The 12,512-nt window shown below is 41.6% G+C and overlaps 1 protein-coding gene across 1 annotated transcript in view; it reads left to right on the forward strand.

Moving 5' to 3' along the window:
* Positions 1-12,132, forward strand: part of afg2a (AFG2 AAA ATPase homolog A) — a 128,139-nt gene extending 116,007 nt beyond the window's left edge. Inside the window, exon 17 of the mRNA XM_079669511.1 lies at positions 11,608-12,132. Within this exon, the coding sequence (XP_079525637.1) occupies positions 11,608-11,787 (180 nt within the window). The 3' untranslated portion in view covers positions 11,788-12,132. The remainder of the gene's footprint in view (positions 1-11,607) is intronic.
* Positions 12,133-12,512: the final 380 nt, after the last annotated feature.

The following is a 12,512-nucleotide window of genomic DNA, read 5'->3' on the forward strand; positions in this document are numbered from 1 at the left end:
CCTCGTTAATGGTCTCACATGCAGAGCACACAGTGACATGTGTTCTCTGCTTTTAACCCATCCTAGTACCAGGAGTCTAGTACTAGGAGCAGTGGGCAGCTATTGCACAGTGCCCGGGGAGCAATGTGAGTGATGGGGGAAGGGGGATGTCCGGTGCCTTGCTCAAGGGCACCACGGCAGGGCAGGAGGTGAACTGGGACCTCTCCAAGTAGCAGTCCACACTCCATCTTTTAGGAACCGGCGACCCTACAGCTCCCAGTCAAAGCCCTTACCGACTGAGCCACTGCCGGACACTGATAGGATGAATGTTTAGCTGCAGAAATAATGATACACTTTGAGTGACTTATGATTTTATCTTTAATAAAAAGTTGAATTAATAGGCAATAAAACATATACAGCTGTACATGTGTTCTTATGCAGTAGAAGGGTTTAGTCTACTGGGCTTACTATGTCTGCTATGACTAATAGCATATGGCTAATGTTAGCAAACTTTAATAACTTGATGTTTATTACCTCTGCCGATGAGGTCATGTTTTAAGTCTGGTTTGTTTTTCGGTTTGACAGCAGGATTACGTGAAAAGTAGTAGTATTATCATGAAGGTTGGTGGAAAGAGTTAGCATTGGCCCATAAAAAACCTTTCACATGTTGGAGGAGATCTGATTCTGGATACTTCTACTTTTGTTAAATGTAGACTTAGGTGGAATTCATTTCTTTGATATCGAAAATGTATTTGATTCAGTGCAATTTAAAGTTCAGCAGGTTAACATAAGAGTGGCAATATGTTTGTATGTTGGTTTCCTTGTGAGTAACTTAAACACGTGAACATTCACTGCGTGTATGTGTAAGTTCTCTGTGTAGTGTGTATATAATATGGAGCAAACAGGAAATAGAAAATCTTGGTGCAGCACATCACGCAGGTGGAGTTTTACCTACCTTGACATTACCACAGCCACACATCATATATGAACTCACACACACAGACACACACACACACACACACACACACACACACACACACACACACACACACACACACACACACACACACACACACACACACACACACACACACACACAGTCTCCAGGTCACTTCAGTGTGGGTGTGTTTGGTAAATATGCCATCCCTGCCCTGGGAGAATGTGGAGCTTTCATTCGGCTGATTAAGGGGCGAGGACAAATATGCCCTTAAAGGCGAGGCCCAGCTATACCCCCCACACACACACACACACACACACACACACACACACACACACACACACACACACACACACACACACACACACACACACACACACACACACACACACACACACTTACGCACAGAGACAACCTTAACACTGTGTAGCCCTAACCCAGGTGCTATCCCACATGGGTCTTTCCAAAACATAAGGTGGGTAGGGGCCTGAGACGATAACACTAAGCCCCCTGACATGGAAGCTATTTGGTAGCTTTTCTGAGAGCTTTCCATCAGAAACTAACTTTGTTTTACATTATCAGTGAGTCATGCAGCAAGGGAGCATCCTCCACTTTCATGACAAACATTTCCTGTGGCAAGAAAACATGTATGACGTAAATGTGACTCACATTCAGACTCGTTTTTTTGTGAGGCTCTTTCAGTTTAGGCCTATAAGTTAAAGAGGACGTATTCGACTCATTGTCAGGTTCATATTTGTATTCTGTTCCTCTACTGTCACATGTTTACTGCATTAATGTTCAAAAAACGCTTTATTATTTGCGTACTACCTGTGCTGCTGCAAACTCTTTTCACCCTCTGTCTGACACCAGAGCCCAGTCTGCTCTGTTGTGATTGGGCCAATAGATGTGCAAATGTTTCATAGTGATGTCACGGTATTCCGGAAGTAACAAAGGAGTCCAATGGAGGCGTTTGAGGCAGCCGGGGGGGGGGGGGGGGGGGGAGTTTGTGTGAGAGAAACGTTAAGATATTTGCCTTTGCAAACCATTTACATGCACACAAACTATACAACACACTACAGGAAAGGGGAAACACCAAAAAGCAGAATATGGCCCCTTTAACACATAAGGACAAAACACAAATGTAGAATGTGAAAATATTTGGTGCAGTGATCGCATGTCTTACAAAGCCCAAAAGCATACAGTGACACTCCAAAAGTCTTCACGTCTCCTTCATAAAATAACTAGGTACGTCTATATTTCTCCCCAAAGTATTTCCCTGGAGGAGGTGAGAAGTGGCGCGTGCCATTAGCCAACCTGTTCAGCACGACGAAAATAAACCCTTCTGGAGAGGTGGAGGGGGTGAAGAAGGAAAAAGCTCTTGCTTCTGCTGGCAGCGCATACCAACGTTCTCAGGTCAAATCTGTCTGGTGTACTTTTCGCTTCCTACTTCAACAAAGGCGCTCAGTGAGTGTATCAGACGGCCTTAATGAAGGGCTTGTTAGCCGTGCTACCGGCAGCAGATCCACTAGACCCGGAGTGTGTGTTTACTATCAATCCGCCCTTGTGTCTACAGCAGGCTACATCCAGTACTCCCCTCTCCCCTCCTCCCTCACCTCCTCCCTCACCTCCTCCCTCACACACAAACGGACACATTTACAGCAGCGACCCCCCCGACATCCCCTTCCCACCTCTCCTCCATCCCTCCACAAGTCCTGCACACATTCTCTTCAGTGCACCGCCACTCAAGCACACACTGCACTTGCTCAGCGAATGATGCACTGAACATGCATTTGCTCACGTAACATGGTGCATTTCTGGACCACACAGATATGGTTTATAGGCTGGTGCACTTACGCATGCTGTGCACCGAAAAACATGCTACACAGCGACCATACATACAGGTACAAATGCATGGACACACACCCACCAGCACACATACAGTATGTACTGTAAGACCTATAAGCCTGAGGGCAAACATGTACCAAGTTTCACGGGGATGTCTGGTACATGGCAAAAACATGCATTCTTGATCGATGAAAATGTTAGATAATAGTTTACTCTTTTATTAATTATTTATTTTTATAATATCAGTCGTAATGTAAAATACAAGAGTGACTACGAGGTTAGTCATTCCAAGGGTTCTTTTTGAACATCCATAATCCAATTGTACATCAACTGATCGGTTTGTCGATTAAAACATACAGAAAGTGTGTCTGTGTTTTGCAAATGCAGAACCAAAAATGAAGCAAAAAGGAAAAATAAATCTACCGAACTTTGGCTGAATATCGAGACGCTGAGCACAAAATTCCTCACATACATTGTTGGACATCTCATGCCAGAGATAACACTGTCCATAAGATGTCCTCTTGAGCAATTAACAAAATATGAACTCCCCCCCCCTAAAATGGCCCGACCCACCCCACAGTATCACCACTGGTACCACTTCATTATAAAGAGGCCCTGCTGCATCCAATTTAAAAGGGGAAATTAAATAATATATAAATCAAACAACGTCGGGGGGAGGGGGGGGGGCGCAAACCGTCAACCCAAAAATAAAACGTTCAAACCTACAATGAGGCAAAGAGGAAGTGTCGGCAGTGACAGCCTCCGCAATGAGAAACAAGGCCTGACCACAGCTCCATGTGAAACCTATTCCAGATTACAGGAGGGAGAGAGGGGGAGAGGGTTAAAGGGAGGGAGGTGAGGTTTAGCATGGAGGGAGAAGAGTCACATGGGGAAAAGGGGGAGAACGGAAACATGGCACGTGATCTTGTGTGTGTGTGTGTGTGTGTGTGTGTGTGTGTGTGTGTGTGTGTGTGTGTGTGTGTGTGTGTGTGTGTGTGTGTGTGTGTGTGTGTGTGTGTGTGTGTGTGTGTGTGTGTGTGTGTGTGTGTGTGTGTGTGTGTGTGTGTGTGTGTGTGTGTGTGTGTGTGTGTGTGCTGTGCATGAACGTACACATGCTTGTGCTTTCAGCAGAGGAATTTAGATTCCATAGAAACTGTGATGATGAAAGTGTAATGGTTTCCTCAACATATGTTAAAAGTGAGAGAATGACACACGGGTTATTCCAGCGGACAGAATGTGTGTTTTGTGGTGTTCCCTCTCCTGTAGGTTTTTGGTGCCTGTAAATGGTCTGCAAAGTTAAAAAATACCAACGTTCCCTCCAGAGGGAGTTTCTCTCCCACACATTCACCCTAGGGACATCACTATTGAACCTGATTAAGGGGCGGGACATTTCTAAGCTGTTGACCAATCACAACAGAGCTGGCCAGCTAACCGATCAGAGCAGACTGGGCTCTGGTTTCAGACAGAGGGTGTATGAGAAAATAAAGGGCTTTTTGAACATTAAAGCATGTCACAGTAAAAGGACACAGTACAAATATGGAACCTGAAAATGAGCATGACAGGGCCCTTTAATTAGAAAAGTGCATCTTTGGGAATTTGTAGGATTTTTATGCTTTATTTTCTTGACCTCAAAGGTTATCACGGTCTCTATTTTGCACTCCCATTTCAATGTTGATACTCCTAACTATTTTTGTTTCACTCATATATTTCTGCTTGTCATGTTCTGGTGCTAAAAAGTGTCAGGTGTGCTTACGTAACCCCCACTCTGCTATGTTCTTATTTACATTTTGTTATTCTTTGCTGAGTCTTGTTACCATTTGCTGCTACAACGGCCCTAATTTCCTTTCTGGGGTCATTAAAGTTTGCCGTTGTCTTATCTTACAAGGACAACAGGACCTCACATACAGCGCTGGACATGCTGTAGTATATCACTCCACATGGAGAATATACATCCAGCGTGGTATCGGTTGTGTGCATTGGAGCAGCATGATGTAGGGTGAAGTTGTGGCTACAGTGGGACATGCAGTGCAGTGACCAGTAGAGCATAAAGGTTGCTGTTGTATCCAGGGTTTCGTGTTGTGGCTCCCTAATGGCTGGGAGCATGGGAGGCGAGAAGGCCTGCAGGCATGAGCTGAAGGAGCCATGCATGTTCCTGTGCTAATGTTATAGCCACATTAATCCATTTTCAATCTTTTAATAATTAAACACATGATAAAAAGCACAATATCTATGAAAACACATACAAACATTAAGATGGCTTCACTGAGCAAAATCTTCTTTCTAAAAACACACTTATAATGGCTTCCTGACAAAAGTATTTACTAGTGCTTTAAACATCAATAATAAGGCCATTTTTAAGCCATATTTATTTTAGGAAACCTGTATCAAAAATCGTATTAAAAAGCTAGACCCATTACCTTTTATTAATTATTTACTAGCAATGGACTTAAGTGAAAATGTCTGCAGTTAATAACCCATGAATAAATGCATGGGCTTCTCACTTTCTTATCAGCCTACAGTTATACATTTGTTGTAAATCATTAATAAAGGATATTGGGTCCATCAATTATGTAGCTTAAATTGTTGATAAAGCCATTAATAAGTATGGATTTGTTACTGTTTAATGAGCTATAAGCAAAAATAAGGAAGTGAGTCAATCGCTAAAAAAAAAAAATCAGTTTTTTTCTGTTTGTTTTTTTCCAGTAATCCATCAAGTCTTAAATTGTAAGATGGTCTTGGTTTGTTTCTTCCAGCATAGGAAATGAAAATATTTTTAAATTTATGAAGTACCATTTTGAAACCAAACAACTTTAATGACCTCTACATCGGAAGACTTTAGCCCGGTCGTTCTCAGTTCCTCTTATTTGGCAGATTTGGTAAAAGATCAAGATAACTTTTCCTTTAATGATCAACAGAAAACATGTTGTGACGGTAGTCTGTAATACCCTCCCTCTCACCACTGAATTTGACTCTTATCGACAGTGATTCTGAAGAGTCATGGTTAAAAACATCTTTTTACATACACATTTCAGTGTTTAAGACTTAGTGTGTGTGTGTGTCGGATGTTCATACATATGAGGCTTGGTTTTCAGAGGGGTTTGAGAACCACCAAAGGGAAACTTGTCATTAGAGGAATATGTGGAAACAAGGATGTGGTGGCGCTCCAATTGAGTATCTATCACTTTTCCAGCAACCCATTTAAAAGCCCTGCGGTCCAAGAGGCTCGGCTGACATTTTATTAAGGTGGAATGACTGACACAAGGATTCCGGACATTTCTGCTGGTGGTGGAGGTCGGGTAGGAAGGAACTTTAAGCTAAAAGTAATAATATTGAAGAATTTCCTTTAAGGAGAAGCGTCTGTTAAGTCAATATGTAATGCTGTAGAAGGAAACTCAATGATGATCGAGCCTATGGCCCAAACAAAATCCCTTGCATTTGCAGTATTACTGAATTGGTGTCTCTGGCAACATTCCCTGGGAAAAAGTTGAGATTTCTTTGAAGTGCAAAAACACACCTGCAATTACCACTAACATTTGTGTGGGTGCTGCTAAGAAAATGAAGCAGAGATTTTAGATATTGTAACTTCAAAGCTTTGACTTCTTTTTACTAAGAAGTCTATACTCTTTGTACAAGCCATCTTTTCCATGTCTGTCCGTCCTTGAAGATAGACTCTTCTTCTGTGCCAAGCACAAATTGTGGAATTCTCGGAAATGAACTTGATTTTTTCGAACCGTTCAAACAAATTAGCCTTGACATAAATCAAGCTGAAAGCAGGAAGGTTACAGCTTAATAAATAAGAACCCTACTCTGTTCTCAAATAGTAAGTTATAAATTCAAAATGCACTCGTACCATAGTTAGGGACAACACAAGCACTGGTAGAACCTTGATGTGCTACGGATTAAAACGCTCAGTCACACATGTCGCTTCAATCCACTTGGGCATCAGACACATTGACACACCGAACTTGTTTGTATCATCAGCAAACATCCGCTGAATAAAATGAGTCTTTTAATATTTAAGAGTTAGTCACGGGCATTACTGTTGACCCTAACTAGTTCTGATAGTCGAGCTTACTGTACAAACTGGCATCAAACCCTCTCTCCTCGAATCGCTATCAGGACAAACTTTGGGTCATCTTGAGTCAGCAGGCTTTCCGCCGGGCTCCAAACTGAGAGGCCCCTTGATCATTACTTTTTTTTTTTTCGTTTGCTTTGCCTTTACGACTGGCGACATGCCACCTCCAGGAACTCTGAGCTCGCCCACATCACCAGAGCCGCCGCTGCAATGCATCAGCTTAGCCCCCCCCCCCCCTCCATATGTTTAAGTGATTGCTGACATAATTTATGAAGGGAATGAAAAATAACGTCTGCATCGCAATAAAACATTTTTTTTCAAAAGAGAGATCTATAATTTATTTGGCCTGCCACAAGTCAGCACTCTTAGCCCCCCCCCCCCCCCCCCCCCCCCCCCGCTCACACATCCAATTTCTGTGTATTTGCAGTTTTCACGTTAGGGGGGTGGTAGATTTTTAGTGGGGGGGGGGGGGTTAGGGGTATCAAGCGGGTGTTGAAGGGGGGCGGGGGGGGTTGGGACTGGACTTTTGGCTCGGGTCTAGGAATGCCTTCACGCTTACAAACAGACTGGCTCTTTCGCTAGCCCTGTTTGCCTTTGTGGCTTTATTTTTTTTTTCAAGGCTCATACGGGCAAACACACGGCGGGAAACACTGGCTTGTTGATCGCCTTCACAGACCGGCTCATAAACCCAGCAAGCATGAATGTGGGGGCCTGTGTGTGTGTGTGTCGTTTGTGTACTTCTGAGCAGCTCCGGACACCCCCCAACTTTTTATAAACCCGAGGGGTGTTGTGGAAGTAAACAACAAATTATTATTAACCGTTGAATCATGAGATTGAGGCACGAGGAGGCGAACATTCTCTCTAAGTCAAGTTTCAACGTAAATAAGAAATTACTGTTTGATTGTGCTGCAACGTTTGTCTGTTCCTGTTTATGGATGTTGCTTGGAAACAACACTAAATCACATTGTTCAACATGTGGCATCTCTCTCTCTCTCTCTTTCTCTCTCTCTCTCTCTCTCTGACTCCTTCTCCGTCTCCCTCGCCCTCTCTCCGTTTGTAAACAGGGAACTGGGATGCATGGCCTCATTGTTTGGCATCATTATTACTGACAGGCCCAAATTACTTGAATGATGGGAAACCCTCATACAAAATTAACCCGGCCCTGTGTGTTTACCCTGCCTAAATCATGTTGCTCATTGGCTTGAAACTGAAGAAGGGGGGGGGGGGGGGTGGATAGGCCTCACATCCTGACATCTGCAAAGCACCTGTCCTGAGCTCTGCATGCTAGCTGAGCCAGAGCACATTGAAACAGCTATCTCCCCTCATTTTACTGGCTGGCCTTGAAAAAAGCCATGACCGTCACTTGCTTTAACAGTTGACAACCTCTGCTGTGTTTTTTCCGGTCTCCACTGAGTCTGAGCCTTGGATGTGTTTCAGATGATATCACATGTTGCTCAAATGTGGGGATTTATTATCATGACTTTATTGCAATTTAAAGTTGTTAATGAAGAATAGGAAAATACACCAGGCTAGTTATTTTATGAACTTCTACATTACCGTGGAAAGTCTAGATTAATAACTGTTTTCAAATACTAAATTATAAACTTGGAAGCCTACCTAGACTCTTCACATAGGCCTTTAGCCTACTTTATATGTGTGGCAATCATGGAAAATGTTTTAGTTTAAGAAGTACTGAGTAGCATAGTAACTACAAAACGAACTGACAAATGATTTTCCTTTTTGAAAGACTATTTAAAATGTGTTTAATTCCTTATCTTTTTAATTCTGCATGTTAGCTATGCTGTTCTTTATGCTATTTTAGGGGCTAACGCTTTTGATAACATAGTCTCATTCTACACCACTTGTCCAACATAAACAACAAATAAAGGTAATCAATGATAGATGTTGACATAAAACCTTTTCAAATCATATCATCCTTTTTGGAAAAAAGAGAGTTAATTGTGCAGACCCACATATGTGAAGAAAGCCTGGCTAATCCTCGCAAGCTAGCTATATTAGCAAACATTTATTGTGGCACTCTTGCTCGTCTCCTTACCCACCTTTCTTTTCCTCAAATGATCACATCATCATGTAGTTATATGTATGTTCCTGTGGGAAAACAATAGGCACAGTAGATAAAAGTGGACTTGTGGTGGGAGCAGGATTTACAGCCCTTGCAGTAGGCTAATATGTTTGCTAGCTTAGGTAGCTTGCAAACATTAGCCAGTCCACTACATCTGCTTACAGAATAAACCCTATATGCTGTATAGTCCTATAAAAATAACTATTACGCTGCTTATTTATATATAATAACATTTGAAAAAATAGCCCTAATAAAAAAGTTTAATTAAATTAATTACAGCTTTCATCAAGCTTTTGTTTGCAAGTGCCAATAATGTAGTTTCACAGTATTGTATTTATCAAATGCACATGAAGCCTCACATCCAGTGTAAAGAGACAGAGCAACAACATGATAATTGTGAACTTGTTAGTAGGCTACTGCTCACAGTTTGTGAATATTCAGTATCAGCGGGGCTGTCACTCAGAGCAGCTGAAGGGCAGTGACCAGCTTCGGTCCAGTGAACAACCTCAGTGGACCCACATTGCTCTACATGCATGCTTTCACTGTTCAATATTCCTCAGCTCTGCTTCATCACATGACTGCCTGTCCCACTGACCTCCCACCAGACGTTATCAGTGGTTGTACAGGCAAATAGTTTCCTGCATGGCTTTTGTTGGAGGGAGTTGTGTAAGCTGCCTTGGCTCAGAACAAAGCTGGGCTTCTAGAAAGGGAGGAGGAGGAGGAGGGGGGTGGCAGTGCTGGGAAAGGTGCCTGGCGTTCATCAGCCATCGCCACCAATTCGGAAGTGAGTCACTCCTCTGCCGCGTGCAGAATCTCTCTCGCGAAAGGTCACCGCACTGCCTGCAGCACACCTCCATTTCAACCGTTGCATAATGCCATCAGTGCTGTAGTAAAGAGGCTGGTGAAAGAGTCCTTTTACACAGATCAGAAACATTGTTTAAACAAGCTTTTGTTATTGAAAGTGCTGTTCTAGATGCAAGAATAATCAGATCAGTTGAATGCAATCTAAAAGGGCAGAACAGGAGAACTACAGTTGTTCTAAATACGTTAGTTACATTGTTACATTGAAATCCAGTTTTAATCAAAGTCTAGTTTATTTCAACCTTAGCTGTTATCTTGTCGTCCTTATTAGCTTGTGAGTTAGCTCTTGTTCCAACAACATGTGGCTCTCTGGCAACACAAGAGATCTCGATAATGAGATTATAATTTGGTCTCCAGGGCTTCTAACTTAATTTCCACTTACTCTTTTCCAAAATGGATAAGAAGTCAGTTTGTTGTCAGTTCCTTCCCGTAATGTCATTATTTAAGGGTTATATGATTATGTTAAGACACACAAAACCCTCTGTTGTACCTATTTTTATGACACACATGGAAATATTCAGTCATTTTGCGGATAGTTTTTTTCCAATGCATGCAGCTATCTTCTCTTACATCTTACCCCTCCAGACAACTAAGAATGTATCCTACCTAACAGTTAAACAAATCCCTTACATTTAGCTTTATTTGTAATCATCTGTTAATTTCACCTATTCTTACATGGCCAAAGTATTCTCTGAAATCATGATGTTGGTCATCAAGGAAACAAAGCATTCATATCCTAACCTGCACTCATTGTAATATGTAACTTGTGTTGTGAAATCGTCCTTATAGACATACGTTTTTTTGAAGACAAACCACTTTATGAATACTGTATGAACGCAGATGTTTAAAACACATTTTACTTTCTATCCAGGATCAAATGTTGTCTTGTTCCCAGGTCACCGGAGAAGCGAAGTCCCTCCCTTTCCGGGGGACCTCCATTTCGGAAAAAGTATGTATTGAAGTCAATGGCGAGAGAAAGATTATTTTTCGATCCCGTTTGAATTGTGCCACGAATTACACATATGATGTTTGTCAATTTAAAAGATAATTTTGCAAGTCAAAAAAAAAAAAATGTGTTGTAAAACTGTGAAGTAACACTTTTTTTTTGTGAACCGCTCAATGAACTACATCTCCCATCTCGCACCACACACCAAGATGGCCGTCACGTTGGCACATTTCACTTCTTTCTTTCAGAATGAGGCGAAAAGTATTAAAAGAGGTGAAAATCACTCCAAGTCTGGGCATGTTGAGAGCTGCACATACACACAAGGGGAGTTAGTCAGCTCCGTAAGAGCCAGCATGCGGGACCGGGATTCTGGGATTTGTAGTCTTTGTAGTTACGTATTTTCCATAGTCTTCTATTTCAACAGTTTTACGACAAACTGTGACTTTTTTGACATGGAAATGATTTTTTAAGATTGACAAACATCATATGTGTAATTCGTGGCACAATTCAAACGGGATGGAAAGATACGTTTTCTCTCTCCATTGACTTCATTACATATTTTTTACGAAATGAGGTCCCATGGGTCGGAAGTAGATGGGCGGGACTTCGCCTCTCTATATATGTTTGTCTCTAGGGTCTGTTTATACAGTATAGTTGTATACAGTTGGTTTGACTGTGTCCCTCTGTAATGCTTTTGATGTTTACGAGATGAATGCTTTTCTCAAAGAAAGATAAATAAAGTACTTTTCCAGTGCCATAACACATCTCCCCTCAACAGTCTGTGGTTGAACCCTCTAACTGTGGTCCCATGATTCAGTGGTGCTCAGTGGATGGAGCTCTGGGCCTGACAGCTGAATATCTGTGTCTGTTTCCTGTCCCAGATAACGGCAGTATGCAGAGAGGCTGCCCTACTGGCCCTGCAAGAGGACATCAAAGCTCAGCTCATCGAGGCCAGACACTTTGAAAGTGCCCTGAACACTGTGAAGCCCCGGATCCCCGACTCTCTCATCCAGTCCTATATCAGCTATCAGCAGGACCGCAGCGGCCTGTGCTTCTTCTGAGCAGGCTGCCATGGAAAAAGTCAAACTAAGGCACTTTTCTCAAAGGAAATGTAATGTTGTTTTGGAAATAAATGGTTTCAGCTACCCTGGTTTGCTGTATAATTATGATAAGGAAGTGACATGTAAACCAGCTGAACATGAAGTGCTAAATAAACAATTCCCAAACTGGTCTTTGAAATATTTTGTTTTTGCTTTATAGGTTTCGAAACATGTGTTTAGCACAGCAGGACAATCTGGTTTAAGTTTCTAATGTTGAAAATTGAATTGAATTGAATATTTCTAAGTGAGCTGAAGTGTCTTGTTTGATTATAAGTAACAATGTATTAAATGCATTATATTCATTGACTTTGCTTGCCTTGTGTTTTTAATAGCAACAGAACATTACAGGATAAAGAAAAGTCACAAATAGGCTCATAAGCTCTGGTGATTTAAAAATGATAAAACTAAGTTTACAGCAGAATTAGACAGCTTGGAAAAGTCTGCAAAAACACAATTTATAGAAAAAATTCATATAATCCCATATAGCTATCATAATATTAAAGTCCTTACATTTCACTGAAATTAGTTTGGGGCAGGTTTTTAATGAACTTTAAGAGTTGCATATGAATTTATCTTGTTTTGCTCAACTTTTGCTTTTAATCTGTATGTTCAGCATGATTTCAGTGTAACAAAATGTGTTCTCTTTTGGATTTTGAACTATGCATTCAAATCAGAAGTTTTAAATG

Source organism: Notothenia rossii (assembly GCF_949606895.1).
Source record: "Notothenia rossii genome assembly, chromosome: 3".
Lineage (NCBI taxonomy): Eukaryota > Metazoa > Chordata > Actinopteri > Perciformes > Nototheniidae > Notothenia > Notothenia rossii.